This window comes from Fusarium tjaetaba (genome assembly GCF_013396195.1).
Source record: "Fusarium tjaetaba strain NRRL 66243 chromosome Unknown NRRL66243_c0000156, whole genome shotgun sequence".
NCBI lineage: Eukaryota > Fungi > Ascomycota > Sordariomycetes > Hypocreales > Nectriaceae > Fusarium > Fusarium tjaetaba.
The window spans coordinates 117285-138384 of NW_023501352.1; the positions used below are offsets into that span (position 1 = coordinate 117285).

Genomic DNA, 21100 nt, shown 5'->3' on the forward strand with positions numbered 1-21100 from the left:
CAACTGCAAAGCTTCACAACAGTGCCTAGACTTTGCTCGATGGATGTAACGAAAAACGCCGAGCTCTCCGCCTCTTCAGTGTCCGCATGGTGTATCACTCCTTCAGGTTGACATGAAGGGTCCTTGCGATTAAGCACGTTGCCTAAAGCGATAGGGCCGCAGGTAGAGCGGCCATGCCCCCCTAGAGGCCAAGATATGTAGGCGTCACCACTCACGGAAAGGACTGCGAACCGAGTCCTGAACCCAGGATTCTTTCGCATATTCGCCGTACCCGTCTTGAATTCACCCCCAACTCCATTGTCTGGTGCGGTTGTACTTTAGAAATGCATATCTATGCACGCCGAGAGGGAATGCCTTGATCGGAGAGAGCATACCGTTACCAACGTGGAGATAGCTGCATGTTTGATGAGCAACTCGTGTTGACATGCAGCTCATGGCCCCATTACAAGGGACCGTGCCCGCTGATAACCTTGCGAATCATCACCACGTGCAGTTACGGAGGTTGCTTCTGGGTGGGAACTCATAACAACCTGCAGGATATAGGTGAGCCAAGAGATGATAGTAACCAAGGTGTCACGACAGCCAGAGGGAATATCACGCCCACATCACTGCACCTGGATAAGAAGCACGTAACTATACTCCGTATGTTACAAGTCCAAGCAGGTTGCTGAAATCCTTAATCCACATATCGATATCGAGGTTTATAGAGAAGGATAACGAATTCCGACGGAAACTTGTTTCACTCAGCACCATGTTTCATAGCGTGGGCGGAAAAACTTGTGTGTCTCAAAATCCAACCCCCCCTTCCCCCATTTCAGGGTCGGTTCGGGACAGGTGAGGACAGTACTCCGTAGCGACGAGAATAATCGGTAATATTGGACAAACAAGGAGTGACAAAAGAGTACCGTCACTTTGGGCGAATTGGGGTTACATCGCTGGATCGATGGATGTTATTCTTCCCTCAGGGACTCAATTAAAGGCGCCACCTGCAAGTGTTTGTTCCAATCACGCAACGAGATGGTCATTCTCACCGCCCACTCAGCAGTCGTCGCTGTGCCAAATGTAGCCAAAAATATCAAAGTCAACCTCGCATCATTTCCCCAGTACAGGGGGTCGGACATTAGCAGTCCGCGCGCGACTAGGTAATCGATGTGCTGTTCAATAATGATCGCTAACCCTTGTGCGGCTGGTTTTTGAGATAAAGGTCGAGACCAGATCCAGTGGAGGCTGAACTATTGAGGGCGTGCCGTCGCGCAGCGCAGGGAGGCTATCTCTCGTTAGGTGGTATTATCTCAGGGAGCGCAAGCTGAGCAGCCTCAATGTCAATTGACTATCGGCTGAGGAGAAGTGCCATCATGTCTCGGAGCGACGAACACGTTGAAACTCTTCAGCAATCGATCAAAAACACAGACCAGTTGTTCTTGAATTCCCCATCCGTGCACCTGCAATATCGCAGTCCGGAATGTGGGAAAGGGGCTCACACGTATGTATGAAGCTGACGACATGAGCCTGAGACAAAGACAAGACAGGGACTCGAGCTACAGGACATTGCTGTATCCGTTTGTATGCCCGTCAGAATGATGGACACGAACAGGGATCGTCAGGGGACGCCACACAAGAGCAGCCATCGTCATACGTATCCCCTGACTTCCACGTGGAGAGGGTGCGTGCCCCTGGGGCCTGTGGCTTGACAGCCCTGCCTATAAGCTGAACAAGAGCCTTGTGGGTTGTCTGGGCTGTGATAGTAACGCTGCAGGTGGTGTGGTCCATTTGGTCGCTGTGGCTGGCTGCTGAACTTGGAGGACCAATTGTCGTCTTTAGGGATGTGGCTTTGACCTCGTCCCAAAGGGCCCTTTGTCTATGGGAACGAGGATATCGTCAGCTCTAGCGTTTGCATGTATGTCCCTGACCTGACCTGTCGTAAGCCCCTATTGCGCCGGCAGTGCTAGAGACTGAGGCATTGTAGCTGAGAGTTTATTAGCTTAGCAGGTCGGTCAACTTTATTAGAGCCAGCTAACAGCATCGAAATGTCACTGACATGATCGCCGACTTTTAGTCAAAAGTCGGGAGACTCTTCCGACATGGATCCCGACGGTGGTCGGCCAGTCGGTCGGTCGGCGACTGGCAACAAACCAATGGATGAAGGCAAAGGAAGTTTTTAAACTGACTAGAACCCGAGATATTGGGTTTGGTTTCGTTACGCTAGACGGAGATGCGCCGGTAAATCGGCGAGAGGCCACGATACTTGTTCTCGAAGTCGAGCCGTCGGCACTATTTCAAGACGAGAGGACAGAGTTCTCACAAAAACCAGTTTTCCTAACTCGTGGTTACCCGGCTGAGGCGTCAAGTACGGTTCCGCCAAGGCTCCTAAAGTCCGACCGCGTGGATGAGTTCAACGGTTTGTGGACAAGAGGTTGGCTGGGCAAAAAGAGTGAAGCCCCTAAGCCTCATTTGGAGCCGAGGCACGGCGTCTCCGTGATGTCTGATGCGCAGCATGATCAGGCTTGACTGTGAGTGGCCCGAGAAACCCCAAACACGCTCGAGACGGGTTGCGGTGATCTCTGTTCCTTGCCAGAAATGCGACGGTGTCGATTGGTCTGAAAGGAGCGGCCGCTTTCTCATCTCGGCAAAGCAAAAGGCAACGGCAACCTAAAGGGGTAGAGTAGGTTACCAGCACGGCGGAACGGACATTATGTTCGGTATGTATCTATCTAACTTTACCAGAGTCCGGAGAAAACTGCCGAGAAGGGCAGAATACTCGCCGGTGGTGATGGTTCTGCGTCAGATGACTCTAACTTACCAATGAGATGAGAGATGTTGAACGTTCAGGGTAGCATCAGAGGAGGCACTCATGATTGATCGCTGCAGGCATTTCTTTCATCAGGTCCAGCCAGTCAGACCATAGACTGATCAAAGATATCAGATACGGTGAAACCTATCAATTCTACAGCCGAGACCCGAAAGTGATCGGATCGTCCTTGATCTGTAAGCAGAACAACAAAGAGTTTGATCACCTGCCACTCTTTGAGCCATGATCTTCATTATCGGGTCAGAGGGTTCTGACATGAAACGGACAACAGGGCGGAATTGATGTAATGAAGATTACATTACCAGCAACACGGTTCCGCTCAGGAATCAGTCAGTCGCAATGGCGGTATCCATGATTGCCATCCAATTTGCCACCATTCCCACTTTCTGGATACCCCCGAGGAAGTCGGTGAAGCAGATTTCAATCAGAAACCCGGCGGTCTGGAACTGACACGCACGGGGTCTTGGGTCTCATCTCAATAACAACCCCAGATTAAGATGGAAATACGGAGAGCAATTCAGAAGAAGAAAGGAAAGAAAAAAAACTTTACTGCTAGCGTGACACACTGACCCCTGGTTTCCAAATAGCTGATATTGGGTACATATCCGTCCAGTGGATGGAGATCACCACCTCAAGGAGGACGATATCGGCACCAGTTGGGATGAAACTAGGCATACTGTACCCAGCCTCGTCATCAATCATCAAAGAAAGGCCTCCAAGGCTCACTGCACAACTGCCCTAATAGCCGTTGGAACCGTCCCTGTTTGCCGCTAGTGCTGAGTTTGCCACCACCCGTTCTTTTAGTCAGGGGCACAAAACAATCCCGACGGCAAATTATTTCATTAATTGAATTATGTACGAGGAAGGGGCTTGCATCTGGTCCTTGTTTCTGATTATTATTGAGGCTGAAATGAATTGTCTTGTGGAGATAATTATTGTTCGAAGGGATGAATAGTTCAGACATCGCCAATGCAGGGTCCAGGGATGTAATCTCCCAACAGAAGTGCTGTACTCTGTACGACATAGGAGAAGGTATGTTGGTTTGTACAGTCAGCAAGGCTGCCGTCTATCGAGTGTACGTGCACAATAGTTTGCCAGCTGGAAATTTATTGATGGCAAAAATAAATAAAAATTACAGGGGCATTGCCTGACGCCTCAGGACAAAGATGGACGGACTTGCACGCACACCCCTTCCTTTCAGCGTGGTCCAAATGGAAATGGATACTCAAAGCTCATGTACCGACCGTTGTTCGGTACAGTCTCAGTGGATATGAACATCGTCGTCCACTCCTATCAAAGGAGTAGACGCTCAAGCCCTGGGTTGGGCCGTGTAGATGCCCAAACCTGCTCACTGACGGGATGTCGTGCATGATGTTTCTGATGATTGTTGTCCGTGTAAGTCCGTTGCATCATAGACAACTCACACAAAGACCCGGCAAATGGAACAGAAACGATGGATATCATGCAAGTTTGTCACCCTTCCTGACCCAACGTATTCCTACATGAGTGTCTGATCGGCCAACACATTCGAAGACAGCGGGTGCAAGTGCCCGTGTTGGCTTAGCTATCCGTATAATAGCGGTAGTTATAGCGCAGCAGCTTAATAAAAAATAAAGTGAACCAAATTGGCGGTAAGCTAAGAGCTAATCTGACATCTCCGAAAACACCATTTTCAGCCCAGCCACAGACGGACGGGAACCCAGGAGGAGACACACGTAGCATTGCTCCGTTTATTTCATTGAAGTCCGAGCTTGGCTCTAGAATAAAATCCCGACCTTCCAAATTTCCAAAAGAATATTCTACGAGATGGACCGGGCTCTTGTCGGTGTGAGGTGAGGTGATCCAGAATGTCCTCTCGGTAATCGAAGGTCATCCATGCTCTGACGGTGTTGGCCCTGACGCCTCAGTCGGCAAACGATAACGCCAACCATGAGTTTTTTGTCTTGTTTTGCATTTTTCATGACATCCATGGTCAAGGTGTGGCACCTCATTCCACACCCACTGCCATGGAAGCCATGGAACGTCCATAGAACAATTCTAGTCAAACCCACATACAAAATGACAGTCCACAGCATGCAAGCAAAGAAAATAAGGCCTTGACCATCTGTTCGGAAGTTTCGGAGCTATTGGACTTACACGGACCATTCATGAATCGTTTGGTTCTCAGGTTTTCTTCTTTCAACCCGAAGCCCAGTCTCTCAACTCACAAACACGCGCTCACCAGGCGAAGACAGTCATGGAATTGCGGCATGTGCTGTGCAGCAGATATAGGACCCCTATGACTTCATTACGATGATCTTTGACCGCACTCAGCGTGATATCGCGCCCCGAGCGCTCGCTTCGAGCGCACAGTCACAATCGCGGTGAGATGAGGTCTTTTTGATTAGGTCTACAGTACGGAGTACGGACCACAGGAGTGGGATTAATAATAAAAGCGAGCACAACAAAAGAAAGCGAAGCGAGATCTGCTATATACATAAAATAATGGGGTCAACCGATGGATGGTCAGAGTGGAGGTTTCATTTCACCTTAAGAGCATGCATGCCTTGAATACGAATAAGCAGATCTTTCTCCCCCTCCCTCCTGTGGGGGTTACAAACAACGTTGACCGCACACCGTTAAACGCTGAGCCTCCGTGCCAAGACCAATGGGAAGAGGAAAAAAAAGAGAGAGATTCAATGCATGGGTCTCTGAGTTGTCGTTCAGGGAGCAAGAAAATACAGGACTTTAGAAGAGGGTGCCAAAATAAGCTTAGTAAAGAGTCCCCTAAGATTAGGCTAAACTACTTAATATTTTTTTGTAACTGAGGATCGAGGTCCTGAATTTTCTTTCCTCCCCTAGGTTGTATACCGCATCGTTGCCGGCACAGTCGGGATTAAGGTCAGAACTGGACAACAACATCGTCACAAGGCTAAGAGTGTGAGTCATCCAAGCCCCAGATGTAGGCAGGTATCAATCTACTGGGGGTACAGCAGTGCATGATTGACTGGGGAAACACAGTTGGCAGGCAGGGATTCAGATCCGGAGTCTGTGTTGGGCAGTGTCACCTGCGAACCACTCAACATCAAACCCCGGTGTAGGTATCGAATACATTGTCGTGTAATGTTTTTGGATAGGTTGTGTAAGTGACCGTGAATGTAGGGCTGCAGAACGTATGTATCCGTGCCGAAAGAATAGAAGGGAAGGGAAGAAAAGCAACGAAGAAAGAAAGAAAGAAAGAAAGAGGCGGCGGCACAGCAATACCACCAGACATTGATGCATTCGATATGCCCCCAGCGAAACAGATCTGTAAGAATACCGTAATCCCATGCTTTGTAAATGGCGTACACGGCCAGACGGCTTAGTGGTACTATTTTGGTCTTCTCCGTCAGTCCAAGGAACCTCGTAAAACCACGACATCGCCGTCTCACTAAGCAACATGGTACGGGAAAAAACGTGCTGTAGCCAGGCACAGGCACGCAGATTACGGTAGTCCTCATTTACACTTTTGGCCTTCTCAACTGTCGGGAGAAGTTGAGAGCAAACGTCAAAGCGAAGGTTTTTTCCAACCATCGGTTAGAAGAGCACTGGAATGCTCGGTACGCTTCTACCGAAGGCGGCCCGCGTCTTGAGCCCGCCAGACCAATACTACACCTCTATTCTCTCTTATTAAGGTTTTCGACGACACGGAGATAGGTGAAGTGCGTTAGAGGCTCGCCAGCCGTGGTGCCTAGGCCTGCGGAGAGTTCTGGGCCGCGAAACCGGTGCGATATGCCGAATACCAGTAGAAGCAGGGAGTAACCTGAAACGAATACGTTTATTTTCAACGACGGCGAACACAGCACTAGTCTACGCCGTAATAGTCAGATAATCAGGTGGCATTTCTTACTTGGCCATAGACAGAAACATGCCAACTTGGACAGACAAACACGTGTTGTTACACGCCAGTGTTAGGTTGTATCGCGGTATGGATGGTATGGTATCGTGTTATCGATCTGAGACCTTTTGACACCAACAGCCGAGACAGATGATCGGTCAGTGTAAGTTAAGTTACGTTAGAGGTAAAAATTCATACGACACCAACGTAACTATGGATATCCCCCCGCAATCGAAATAATTGTCCTTGGGGGTCTGGACTTGCATCTATCAGACCGACAGCAAGCATGAAGGCCCAAGTACGGAGTATTAATGCAGCTCCTAATTACCTAGTTCAATAGTTGATGTATATCGGTCAGCCAATATCATATCCACATACCAAGTTGCTTCTTTTCAGCGGTCAAGATCTCGCCTGCAGACATCCATGCCTGCAGACTCAGCCCTAATCAATGTTGTTGAGGCAGAGCCGGTAAGCTGACGATGGAAATTCGCAAATTGGTTGACCCATTTGTGCGTGACATGAACCAAGCGGTGACAGAAAACCGCCTCCCCCTGGTCTCAGCTTTTCCAGGGCATTTGGATCGGTGAGATTTGTGTCTATTTTTTACCAACGCTTCCTCTCAACTCACATGTGAACGGGGGCATGTCAGTCAAGGTTCAGGCTCATGGACCACCGAAATTGGACGTCATTCAGCGAGCATCAAACACCCCGGGCAGCATATCCACCTCAGAGCGAGCCTAGGCGAGGAGGGCTAGAGCGTAATCTCAATCTTGTACAATTGGCCAGGGTAAAATTCTTCGAAAGCTTCCATGTGACGTTCTATACCAGGATTTGCTGTGGAACCCCCAACAAAGAACCAGTCTTTGTCCAGTGTCGCCTGTTTCACACTGCTTGGCTGACGAGGGTCGCAGGCCGTCTAAGCCGTTCTGCCAGCCAAGATGGGCGTCGACCACTGCGTCTTCCCTGAATTGCCTGTTTTGTCAAAATGAATAGCGCTACCAAGTTGATGGCTGCCACGGAGAACATAAAATCAAACGGCTCGGCAGCCGGACTCGTTGGAATGAATCAGTACAGACTTTACTGGCTGGTCTGGATTGATCTTCGCTGTAGATTTTTTTTCTTGTTTGACGTCGACGGGTTTCGTTTTCCTGAGTTGCTCTCCTTGGGGAACTAACCTAGAGTTTTGGTGCGCCTCCACGGTGGAAGCCGGTTCCCAAGATTTACACTGGCGGATTGATAGCGCTGGGCCAAAGTATACGCCGGCTCATGATACTCGTGGCCTTTGAACGCATCAATTGGACGCCCAGTATCTGTACCGGTAACAGTCAGCTTTGAGTTGACTGCATCGAACATCGCTTCTACGGGCTGCTGGCTGTGCTACATTGGCAGCCTGCTAGGCAGCCCAGCTGACCTCTCGATATCCAATAGGAGGCTGATAATGCGCCGTAGGAAGCAGGAATCGTCATAATGGGCATTTACAAAGTGCCCCCGTTATTGCTTTTTTGGGGACGACCGGCATTCAAAAGTCCAATGGGCGTGTTGTACAAGCAGATGATTGAGAGTGTCGTATTGGTAGAGACCGAATACCTTTAGGCTGGGCAGTGAGAGTTAATAAACTGCTGTGCTGTACGAGCTAATTGATGCACATTTACATCTACAGCATCGGTGAGGACAAACACAATGCCTACAGTATGTAGGCAGAGACTGAAAATGTGGCCGAGCACATTGCATTTGTGCTACTGCATGCACAGGGTTCAGGCTGGGTATCAAGAGACCCGACAGCATGTAATTAATTGTGAGTTGCAATATTAATTAATTATTGAATGAAATGGTGGATTTTTACTGAATTACTGGGCGCTTTGTTGTGCGACAGGGGCTGATTACTGATGACTTGGGTTGACTGCTAATGGAACTTAGAAAGGGACTCCATGTCTTGTTATGGATGGATCGTATGCCATCGACCGTTTGCTTGTTTCACTTCCCGTATTTCTATTTTTTGTCACTGTCCGTTTTACTAAAGACTTGCTAATGAAAAGGAGATAATATAGGAGGTGTATCGTATTCTCTTACAACCCACAGAGTACACCGCACCAGAATAGCCTGGAGAGAAACCAAAGGCTCGGCTGTCAATTGACTGTCCGCTTGCTTCAGGTGTCTGGCGGGCTCAGGTACCTAGGGCCAAAGTACCTCAACTGACGTATCTACCTCGTACGAGAGAGCCTTAGCTCCATCCTGACCTCCATTTCACATTTCAGCGTGGCATGGCCCACGGCATGGCATGGGTATTGGGGGTGTGTGTTCAGGAGCGGGTCCTCATCATCTCCTGGAGGGCTGAGGGCGTGCAGGCACACCTCCACTCCTAATTCTCTTCTCTGCCCCCCCTGTCTCTGTCTCCAAGTGGTGCCCTGTGTCTTGCGCCCTGGCTGGGCTGCTTCACCTCAGATTACCTTTTGGCTAGGAGCTTGAGCTGGGCTGGAGGCACAAACCAAACACCAGAGTGCCCTGGCCAGGAATATTAAAAGGGCAGCGACCTCCCTCTTCCCCACGACCGATCATTCACATCATCATCATCAGACTCAATAAGAACCTATTCAGGCATTCACTCTTGGTCTCTACTAGCTCACTTACATCAAGTCAACTTACAACCACTCGAGCACTTACAACTATTACTTGATCGATATACTCGGATCAACTCAACCACTAAACAACATCACCTACATCCTGAACTGAGCTATCTTGACTCGGTTCTCAAAATATATCAACTATCAGCTCGAAGCTATATCTTCAACTACCATCAACATGCCTGCTCAACGACCTTCGCAGCTTCCTCCCTGCCCCGGCCCACCTCCCAACCGACCTCTGCCTGCTCTTCCCAAGCGAGGTTAAAGCATCTATATCGACAGTATCGACAGTTAACCAGCATCTGATCTGTCTTGGGTTTCAGTCTCTTTCTCCGGGATCACGCAACCACCACTACATGACCAACAGGCAGGCTCTTGGCTTCAGCTCTTCTCGTCCTCGGTTACACAATAGCAAAGGACAAGGTTCGCCCGGCTCTTGCGACCTCCCGCGCCGCATATGCACATGCGAACTACTATGACTGAACCCCTACATGCACATCACATAATCTATCATAACCACTCTGGGTTGTGGTATGCAATGCAAGCCGCCTGCATGCAAAAATACCACCACCTGTCGACTGGTTCATCCGTCGAATCAAACAACCTGCTTTTACCGGATCTTCCTGGCCACGTTTGCCCAGGCATTTCGCGACCCGGTCAATTCACCAACATCGTCCCTTATGGCTGGACCGACCGGACTCTTCAACTTCACTTCTTTGCGTGCGCCCTTCGCTAAAGCGCATCACCGTTACAATACCCTTTATTACACTATCTAATAATTTTTTTTCACCACTACCCTTTCTCTGCTTCGTTCATCACTATTTGGGAGGAATTTGTTCCACGGTCTTTCAAGGGAACTGTATCAATAGACAGGCATTATCACGGCGTCTCACAACATACACCGCATTGTTCCACTATCTTTGGCATTGCGCGCATGTGGGCTTATTGTTTTTATGATGAACACGTTGGTTGGGAACATAGATATCATTTGGGATGGGGGTTGGCTATTTACACCCGATTATCCTCAGGAGCAAATGGGATTACCTTATGTTTATGTCCACTGATCACTCAGTGTTGACGGAAATGGAACGAGATACCAGGATACTTTTTACGCGAACTCAATCAAACTTGAAATTCCCCCTAAACAAACATGATTCAAAAGAGTGACCTTTGTCTCGCAACGATAAGTCGATATGTCTTCCCTTTTTCATTTTTCTCTTGCTTCCCGTGTCTCTCCTTTTGCGAATCTCCGGGCCCGAGAATTGCTTGGCGGACAGACCACTCCACGGCCTGATTCCCCAAAAAGCGAAATGTCAATTGCATTACTCAAATTACCATGACCCCCTGTCTCGATAGCGCCTCGTGATCTTTAGTATCCTTGCCCAGTAAGTAGCTCCCTTGCATCGTACAATCTTTGTCATTGTTCATTAAATTATGCCTAAGCTGGGTTTGGCTCCTGGGCATTGCCAGGCACAGGCACAGAAACAGCAGTTCGCTTTCCCTACATAGCAGTTCTCACCCTTTGATGCCTACGCCGCGCTTCTGCAGCGTCGATCTGAACAGCTGACGCTCGCCTCAACGACAACTGAAACTTACAGGGCCCCTTTACCAGGGGAACCTGACTGCTTGCGCAATACATTACTGCGGCTGCCCTGAAATGTCTAATCATAGTAGTGATAATTGCCATGTACTATCATGTCTTGCCCGTCTTCAACTGCGGCTGGACATGCCGTGGCTTACAAGGTAAGAAACCCGGCGCTGATCGTCTCCTTTTCCCCAAGTTGGAGATGTCACCGGGGTGAGGGGCAGACAAAGACGAGATTCATCAAATCGTCATCTTTTAAAAAGAAAAACTCGCTCGCTTCGCTTAGTTCCCCTTCGAGGTGTGATCTGATCTCCCCCTAAAAGAGCGACCTAACGTTTGGTACAAGGTACGGCACACTGTAACTCCTTGGTGCGGAATGGCATCGGAATTGATCCAATGGCAATCCAGTGAACATTGGTGTTTTTCTTTGTCTTTTATGTCCGGCCCTGAGCCGGCGCGACGCCAGCAGGAGCCTCTCAGCCTTCACAACCGCAATTGGTTTGTTGGCCGACCCTACTCAAGTTGGTTGTCATCGATAATTATCCTAAGCAAAGAGTGAGACGGGCTGACAGTTAGTTGGGTTCCAAGTCCAAGGTCGAGAGCTAGCCAACAGGTTGGGATGATTCATGATTGGTACCGGCTGAAAGTGAAGAAATCCAAGTTCACGGTATTGGAGTTTTTGGCTTGCGGTAGTCTGATTGCTTCTGTTGTTTGCCTCTGCCACTCTAAACTCTCTAGACTCTCACAGTGATAATCATTTAAAGGACGATCGTGCACATCGAAAATGATGAAACAGGCGGTCACGCCCGTCAAAGCTATGAGGTTGCTTATCTTTTGACATATTTGGATCCTCTAATTGCCCTGTGGCGAACATGGCTAAATCTTTTGCTCCATCACCCTCATCATGGTCCTGTGCCTGTCTCAAGGATTGACGATCGCTGTCAATGTCCGTTCTGTTACCGCTTAGGGGTACGGGTGAAGATTACCGACAAAGGCTTGATTGTCCGTCGATATAAGGAGTCGGACGAAGATCACTCGTTACCATCGGCCCAATTACGCAATGGATGAATGGCACAAGCTAGCTGTAGCGAGCACTGATTAGTGGTGCCTCAATACCTGGAATTTAGGCTTTGTGGCATTGTACCCTTCCGTTCTGCTCTGGCGGTTGGTGTAAGTTTGTTGGTGAGACGTTCCCATCGATGTGGCTCCATATCGACCACTAGTATTTGAGAGCAGTCATTGAAACACCAACGTACATACCGTGATCTTTCAGCTCTTGTTCATCTTATCTATCTCCGAAACTCTGGGTTCTTTCGATATTCGTTCAGGCAACAGCGAAACAGCGCTGTGAGGTTGGTATGCTGATCAGACCTAGTAGTCAAAGTATGTCTAGCATGTCTCCCGGATAGGAATATAATATGTCTTCTAAGTGGGTACAAGTGGCTTCAGGGACTCAGAACGGGAGACTCAGTCGCTTTGACAAGGCAAACCTCAGAGAGCAAGAAAACATTAGGCCTTAATATAAGGCGTCAAAATAAACTCAACAAAAGGTTTCCTCAACTTATGTTAAATTACCCAAGTCTTTTTATCACCTAGGATCAATGTCCCGAGTTTCCGCCCCTCTCCTAGCCAAAGCCGTTTCCATGGCATGAAAAGCCAATGGTTATGATATACCAGATCAGGATAGCACTTCGGGCTCGAACCTGGCCGACAGGACGGGAGGCTGTATCATGGCAAAGCCCGACCCGATGGTGTGGAGGCCAGACAAAAAAAACCATACAAATAATGAAATTGGAACCCTGGGAAGATTTAGAGTTCTGCCATAGTAGAATTAACCTTTACGATGCAGTATTTTGTCACTTATTATAGACGAATTATGGAGTAGTTAGTAAGGTAAGGTAGGCAGAGGCGCGAACATCAATCACGTGGCTACGCGCTGTCACTCATAGCGGGCGGGGCATTTTGCTAGGCGCTGCCAGGCTAGTCGAATAGAGACAAGAACAACCACAAGGCTGGCGTTTGTGAAGCCTTCAAGAGTTCCCCGACCTTGAGGATCAACTAGGTTTGACTTGGGTGATATTGGCGTATCGCCACGAGATCTATCACGAAACTCTATACAATCTCCCCGACTCAGACTAACGGGCGCTTCTCGTTACTGCGGACTGATTCCCGCAATCATACAACATTTGCTTTCGGACACATGACGTCTGTGGTATAACTACAGGCAACCTGGAATAGCTTCACAGCCTGATCATCGGACCCTGGCCAGCCATGTTAGACCTTCACGTATGGGGCTCCGCCTTTGGTCTTCCGTCCATTGACCCCGAGTGCCTTGCTATCATCACATACCTGCATAGCAGCCTCCCTGTATCAGCCTGGCGCCTGATTCCAAGCAACGATCCTTCCGTCAGCCCGTGTAGTATGGCTTATCATTACCGTTGCCTTGACTGAACCCTGTCTTGCTGACCGTTGCAACCAGATACACTACCAGCACTGTATCATGAGGGCGTATGGGTATCAAGCTTCGGTCCTATTGTCGAGTACCTGACTGAAAAGTCCATCGGTGACAATCTGGATGCTGGCCTGACCGACATTCAGCAGGCTGATCGTGTTGCATATGCTGCCTTCTTGTCTGCGCAAGCTGCTCCATTGCTGGACCTTTCACTCTACGTCTCCGCTGCCAACTGGTCAGCCACAACTCGGCCCGCCTTCAGCACTCTATTGTCTTTCCCATTGACATGGACAGTTCCGCCACTGCTCCGCGCCGAGGCTGTCAAACGTGTTGAGCACCTGGGCTTTGCTGATATGGATACCGACTTTGACCCCCATGGCGGCCTTCACCTATCCTCCGGGAGAGATGCTTTACCAGAGACATTCCGAAGGCACATTCCTGTGAGGACAAAAAAGACGGTTCATGAAGAAATGACCCCTGAACAAGCCGTTCTTATAAGGTTATATGGAATTACAGAAGACTGTCTCAATGTGTTGGACGATTTCCTTGAAGGAGGGCCCGAGGAGAAGATGCATAGTTTCTTCAAGGGTACAGAAATATCATCTTTGGACTGCTTAACCTTTGGCTATCTCGCTCTGATGCGTGATGCGCCCGTACCAAGATCTTTCTTAAAGGATTGGCTCATGAAGAAGACACCCCGGTTGTCCACGTTTGTTGACGGTATGAAGACAAAATGCCTGGGCAAGTCCAAACTCTTGCCGTGGGTTGAGCCTGGTAACAACACAGTGTTACGCATTGGAAGCCGAACTCTTGACAGTATCCTTCACAACGTTCCTGGTCTGGGCGATGAGTATGCGACCGAAGTGCGAAGACGTGCTGAAGGAGGTATCACTGGCATTGATGCCAGATCCCTCATGTTGGCATTGAGTCTCCTTGCCACAGGTGCAGCTCTTGGCTACGGCTACCACACATACAAGGCACTACAGCCATTTGGATCACGAATACAAGTGTGGCATTCCCACAAAAACTATTCGAAACTCAGCGAGTTTGGTGCGCTGGGTTCCATGTTGGGCAGTGTATTAGGAGGACCAGTGGAAATACCTACACCTTCCCACCCGTCAAACCAGGCTCGGATCGTCGAGACCGATACAGACGTGGACTAGGAATGATGGTAACGATGTAAAACTATTGTACATTTATGTAATAGACAAACCACTTCCAAATACCCTCTGTCAGAGGGATAGCTCTAAAAGATGTTCCCTTCCCATGGTCTAGATGTTGCGAACTATTCATCATAATTTTTCTGAGGGCCTACCAGACCCACTGCCACCACTGCGACCTCACATTGGATCTCCTTTGTATCATGATTTATATCTGTCTGATCTCTTTGCCAACCATCTCAGGCCGTTCGATTTCCCACTCATCTCGCAACACAGCGAAAGTGAGATCTGTCACCAACAGACTCTGACCCAAACTCCACACAAGAGTGATGGCATAGAAGAAATTGGCGTTGCCGCTTCCTGCATAGATCCAGAGGTGGTAAAAAGCTGGTCCAAGGAATGTTGCGTACAGCAGCGTAGAGGTGGTAACAAAAGCGTACCGCATGAGGGGGAAGACATGTCGGAACAGAGGGACCACAGATAGGAAGAGGCTGGCATCCGCAAGCGAAGGGTAAGGCTTGAAGATGGAGAAAATGCCCAGTAGGATGGTCAAGACAGCCAATGGCTGGGGGCGGAGACGGATAGAGAGGGCTGCGGGATACGCTGCAAGATGCAGCCAGAACACGCCAAGGAAGAAAGCTCTAAACGAGTCAAACATCTCAATGAAGAAATACCACCACAGTCCCACGTTGGGTGTGAGATCAGATAAGGTCAATTGGATGCCATATGTGCGAGTCAGGAACTCCCAGGAGTTGTTGGCAAGCAAAAAAGACATGCCTAATAACGAAACGACGCACCCCAGCACAACAGCGACGTTAGTAGCTGCAAACTTAGTGATGCAAGCAATCCTACGCTTCTCAACTTGGCAATCATAGGCAAGGAGAACAAGCGGAGGGAGGAGCAGAATAGGGTACATAGACAAATAAGATGCGAAAGAGATTGCGACCATGGCATTGAAGGGAGATCCTTGAATAGCTTTGGCGATGGCAAGGAGAATGGCGCAGTTGGTGAAGACGCCTGTTGACCGTCCTATACATGTCGCAATGGTGTATGGGTTGAACAAGAAGCTGGCGCCTATTAGTTTTGATATCTGAAGCTCTGAGTCAAAACACCCCTTACCCAGCAGCAATTGCAGCACTACCAAACTTATTGGCACGGCGCGGGGATGTAAACAGCTTCGAGTTGCCCGCAACACCCGACTCGGCAATTTTATACAGAGCCTCGGCGCTGAGGAGGTCGACGGCGATGTAGAGTAGGTGTGTGAAGATGGGCCAGCTCTTTACGTTGGGGAGCAGCGAGAACAAGGGCAACAGAAGAGGAGCCTGGTGGAAGACACCACCATCGTATGGCGAGACATTATTCGTATATAGGAATAGACCCTCTTGTACTTGGGGGTTTGTAAGTAAGCTACATTCGATGCTCGTTATGCGACGACTGGTTGAGACTTACATCGCTTGAAGCTTGTGACGGGGGTGGATATCTCGACGCGACCTGTCAGAAGATCGGGCAGGCCAGGGAAAGCAAGGAACAAGATAAGTCGGAGCAGGGCAGCGCCCGCGAACACGCTGGCTTTGCCTCGCAATGTCATTGTGTCTGACATTGCATGCCTCCAGCGAGTATTGTTGGTAATGACAGCTTTGGAGGAGGGCCGCGATACAGTTGAATTGGAGGCCACTTGGCTGGTTGATGAGCTCCCGTCCTTGCTTGGCGGCCCCTCCACCTTCGGGATCCAATGTACCTGCGACGGGAGAGGGGCCGCTGGAAGAGCCGCTGGCTGGAGCCCTCCATTTCGCCAGTGCTCGATAACAGCTCCACTCCACTGTATTCGCTGGATTGGCGATGCCAGGCGCTGCAAATGCGCTAAAGGCTGCTGAGCATATCCCCGGGCGGTGAGCGTGCCATCACCCAATGATAACCCTCTGTCTGTGGTCTAGCGTCGGATCAAGGCGGTGCAACCTGGCATAAAATTTGATGTTGGAAAAAAAAGTTGAAAGATTGTTAGGAAAAAGTGCCCCGCTGGTTTCGCAAAGAGACACAACCAACCACCAACACTACCACATCTCCAATCAACAATGCCTCGGATAAAGAAGAAGGGAAAGGCCGGCGCGGCCAAGAACTACGTTACTCGAAACCAGGCGATTCGGAAACTTCAGATCAGCCTTCCCGACTTCCGAAAGCTGTGCATTTGGAAGGGAATCTATCCTCGCGAGCCCCGAAGCAGAAAGAAGGTTTCCAAGTCTTCCACCAGCTCAACTACCTTCTACTACACCAAGGACATCCAGTATCTGCTCCACGAGCCGCTGGTTCAAAAGTTCCGCGATCAGAAGGTTCTTGAGAAGAAGATCTCTCGTGCGCTCGGTCGAGGCGATGTCACTGACGCCGCTCGCCTAGAGGGCAATGCTTCGCGGCCTGAGAAGACAGGAAAGCCTCGCTATACTCTTGACCATGTCATTCGCGAGCGCTATCCCACATTTATCGACGCGATCAGAGATCTTGATGACTGCTTGTCAATGCTCTTTTTGTTCGCCAACTTGCCTTCCACCTCTTCGGTTCCTGCTAAGATGATTGCCCGTTGCGAGCGCCTGTGCCTCGAGTTCCAGCACTACCTCATTGTGTCGCAGAGCGTTACCAAGTCATTCCTCTCCATCAAGGGTATCTACTATCAGGCAAACATCCAGGGCGAGGAGGTCCTCTGGCTGGTTCCTTACAAGTTCAACCAGCGCGTCGTTGGCGATGTCGACTTCCGTATCATGGGCACCTTTGTTGAGTTCTATATGACCCTCCTCGGCTTCGTCAACTTCCGACTGTACACCTCTCTTGGCCTCAAGTACCCTCCCAAGTTCGACCAGGCTAAGGATGAGGCCGGTGCTGAGCTCGGCGCTTTCACCCTCGAGGGCAAGACCTTGGTTGGTGCCGACGAGAAGGAACAGAAGACATTGGAGGCTGCTGAGCACAAGCCTGACCCCAAGGTTCAGGCTGCCGTCAACAAGGTTATCAAGAAGATCAAGGGCAACGATGATGATGAGTCGACGGCAACGACCGAGAACCAGGTTGAGGGCGAGGATCAGGAGGCCGGTGTAATTGACAAGTTTGAACCTGCAGTCTCTGGTGGCGATATTCTGCCCCAGCCTTCTAACACCGGAAACAACCCCAACAGCCTCTTCTCCAACCTCACCATCTACCTGTCCCGCGAAACCCCACGACAACCCCTCGAATTCCTCCTCAAGTCCTTCGGCTGCAGACGTGTCGGCTGGGACGCTGTTCTCGGCGATGGCGCTTTCACCACCAACGAGCTTGACCCTAACATTACTCACCAGATCGTTGATCGACCTCCTATCCAGGCTTCTGCTGAGGATGAGGTTGATGGCGACGACAACCAGACATCACAGAAGCTTGCTGCCAACCGACGAGTCCCAGGACGAACATACATCCAGCCTCAATGGGTTTGGGACAGTGTCAACGACGGCGAGCTGAAGGAGCCTCATCTGTATGCTCCTGGGGCTGATCTTCCTCCCCATCTGAGCCCCTTCGTGAGGAACGTCCAAGGCGCATATGATCCCACTGTTCCTCTGGAGGAGCAAGAGCCTGAGGCTGAAGCCATTGAGGCCCAAAGCGATGGGGAGGATGAGGTTGATGATACTGCTGAGGGTATGGACGTGGCTGGTTCTGATGAGGGAGAAGGTGACGAGGATGACGAGTTTGGTGGCTTTTCTGCAGACGAGCAAGAAGAGGACGAGGAAGAAGATGATGCCGAGCAACGGCAAGACGAGCTTGAGGCCGAGCTCACTGGTGGTGCTGTCAAGGCCAACACAACGAACGCCAAGGCCAAGGCTAAGGAAGACGCTCGCAAGGCCCTCACCAAGAAGGCTCGCGAAGAGGCTGAGGATCTTGAGCGCGCCAAGGGTATGCTCAGCAAGAAGAAGAGAAAGCTGTACGAGCAGATGGTGTACACAAACAACAAGAAGAGTGCCGAGGACCAGAAGCTACGGGCCAAGAGGAGAAAGTTCGAAAAGGAAAAGGCCACCAAGGGCAAGGGCAAGGCTTAGGCGTAATGTTAAGGCACTGTTTTATACCATTCCTATAGATTTTAAGTTGTACACGATTAAAAAGCATTTATTGAGTTCTATACGCAAATATATGCTGAGCAAATGCTGTGTTAGTGAATGTTGTCTCGCTCAGGTGGATAGCCTGGTTTAGGTACTTTGCGATGCACCTCTGAAAAACTTGAACTTCTCAACTCACCCCAAATACTGCCTCAACCACCCTGGTGGAATATTGCCCACGAATGATGTAATATCTGGCGATTAATCTTCATCCGAGTAATTATATTTACGCATCATTCTTACCACCTTTCCGTCAAGATGGAAGCAAGCGCTACGGCCTGGGAGTTGGACAGCGATGAGATCGCATCTATCGCCTCTGAGGACTTGCACGAACATAGACCGAATCGTTGGACGGGGGCTAAATCGACATGGCGCACTCTGACGGAAGAGGACAGGCTTCTCTGGCAATCAATGAAGCAGATTCAAGATCAGGATCTCGCGGTGCATTTATACAATGCTTTTGCGCTAAAGCGGCGAGGCCGAAATCCAGAGACAGCACAGGATTTAGTCGTCAAAACAGTGAGTCGATATCATCTTTTATGCCACAAGTAGTATGCGCTGACAACGGAACTTAGGAATCTGGTGAAGAAGGTGTTTGGGCGCCACCTAAGGCATGGACTGCATGGCCACTCAAACATAAACATGTGCCCAAGGAGCGCTTCACCAACGAACAGCACGACGAAGATGACCATTTCACATTCCGTAGAAATGAAGAGATACTCCCCAGTACTGAGCTCGAGGAAGAAATATCTGCTACTATATTGAGAACTGCCAAGCGTCGGTTTCGCAGGAGGAAGATCAAGATGGCCAAACCGTCCATCGAAGATGAGTCCACGCCTGTCCATAACGAGAGCGGTAACAGCACACCTGATCCTTTGTCACGCGAGTCTTCTACCAGGCCCGACAATGATGAAGACAAAAAAGAGGATGAAGACGAAAAGATGGCTGTCGATGAAGAAGATGGTCGGCGTATACGACGTAATCCCAAAACTTATGAACCAGTCGAGTCTACCAACGACGAGGCATCCTATGCCCTCTTACGTCCATCAACACGACACATTTTATCACAACTGGACAATACATTAAAAATACTTCATAACTCACGTATCACAGGCATGAATTATCTCTCTGATTCTTCAACTGAAGAGGAGTCAGATAACCATAGCCAGAGTGGGCAAAAGAGGTCTCGCGGTCGTCCGCGAAAAAATCTACATGAGGTTGACACATCTGCCTCTACCTCACCATCAGGAGCTGGTAAGCCCAGCAGAAGAGGTCGTCCCCGAAAAGTCCATGTCCCTCGCGCTGGAGAATCACATGAAGAGATGCTTCAGCGTGTTGCTCGTGAATCTCATCGAAAGATCCCCTCGACGCTTGAAGACAGAGACGCAGCTTTTGAGGAGTGGATCCGCAAAGGTGACGAGATCATTGAGCGAGAGCGATCACGATCTCTATCGTTGAAGCGAGCGACTTCTCAAGGAGAAGAGACGGAGGAGGAATTAGTACCGGGAACAAACGTTGAAAGGAAGCTCTTAAGATGGGGACTGCGTGATTGGAGCGATGTGCTGGGCGCAGCTGCTATAGCAGGCTTCTCAGGCGATGTCATTGCGAGAGCAACACGAAGATGTGCTGATTTGTTTGGCGAAGGAATGGTAGTGAGGACGCTGAACGAAGTGCCTGCCACTAATGATAAAGGCACCACTTCCGTCGAGTATCGCCCTGAGCCTATCCAGCTATCTTACTCGGATGAAGAAGCCGATGACGAAAGCGATGATGCCGCAGATCTCATACAGCGCCGTATCGCATCTCGCCAAGCCTCTCTCGCATACTCAAGTCGCAGCCCAGACTCCGTTAGAAGCCCCAGCCGTCACTCAACACGCTCTCCAGGGCCATCATCAGCCGTCCGGTCTCCAAGCTCCCGCTCCCGCTCCAACTCTGCAGGTGGAATGTTATTTTGCCCAATTCCCTCATGCGACCGCGCAGCACAGGGTTTCGCACGCAAAGCAAACCTCCGACGCCATATGGAGCTTATACACCAGGGACAGACGGAAGAGCTGGACAGTGACGAGGAGGTTGCAGGTGGTGTGCATGTGGATGGCTTCCTCAAGCCTATTGTGCCAGGAAGGGGCTGGAGAGGCGAGGACACTATTCAGAGGAAGAGGAAGAGATTCTACGGAGATAATCCTGGGATGAGCCGTGAGACGAGTTATGACGAAGAGAATTTGTCCTCATGAAACAGGTGTAATTCAGAGTGACACTATTTAAACAACCTTCTGTCCTAATAACGAGTGAAACGGGTCTGGTTGATTCGTACATTACTCATGGCACACATAGAATATATGATACAATGCGAGTATCTAGTATAAAAGAATTAATGATTTGATGCCTGCTCATACATCTGTCTATCTGTCTCTCTTTTTCCCTTCTGTAGCTGTACTTGGTCCCAATGGCATGACGCAGACAAAAAGGTGAATAAGTTTCGATACAGGTAGAAAGGAGGCAAAAGAGAAACTCCGG

At 49.7% G+C, this 21100-nt stretch overlaps 4 protein-coding genes across 4 annotated transcripts; 3 read left to right on the forward strand and 1 right to left on the reverse strand.

Moving 5' to 3' along the window:
• Positions 1–13142: 13142 nt before the first annotated feature.
• On the forward strand, positions 13143–14486 carry FTJAE_7724 (uncharacterized protein; the record flags this gene model as incomplete). The annotated part of the gene is made up of 2 exons (XM_037354470.1): positions 13143–13290; positions 13351–14486. The coding sequence occupies 2 exons, from the start codon at positions 13143–13145 to the stop codon at positions 14484–14486; spliced, it is 1284 nt and encodes a 427-aa protein (XP_037205223.1).
• Positions 14487–14691: 205 nt separating this feature from the next.
• FTJAE_7725 (cell division control CDC91) lies at positions 14692–16071 on the reverse strand (the record flags this gene model as incomplete). Its single annotated transcript, XM_037354471.1, has 3 exons — positions 14692–15550; positions 15603–15870; positions 15933–16071. The coding sequence occupies 3 exons, from the start codon at positions 16069–16071 to the stop codon at positions 14692–14694; spliced, it is 1266 nt and encodes a 421-aa protein (XP_037205224.1).
• Positions 16072–16555: 484 nt separating this feature from the next.
• On the forward strand, positions 16556–18529 carry FTJAE_7726 (pescadillo development; the record flags this gene model as incomplete). Its single annotated transcript, XM_037354472.1, has 1 exon — positions 16556–18529. One exon carries the CDS (start codon positions 16556–16558, stop codon positions 18527–18529), a length of 1974 nt encoding a protein of 657 aa, XP_037205225.1.
• Positions 18530–18844: 315 nt separating this feature from the next.
• FTJAE_7727 (uncharacterized protein) lies at positions 18845–20817 on the forward strand (the record flags this gene model as incomplete). The annotated part of the gene is made up of 3 exons (XM_037354473.1): positions 18845–19105; positions 19162–19627; positions 19700–20817. The coding sequence occupies 3 exons, from the start codon at positions 18845–18847 to the stop codon at positions 20815–20817; spliced, it is 1845 nt and encodes a 614-aa protein (XP_037205226.1).
• Between the last annotated feature and the right edge of the window lie 283 nt (positions 20818–21100).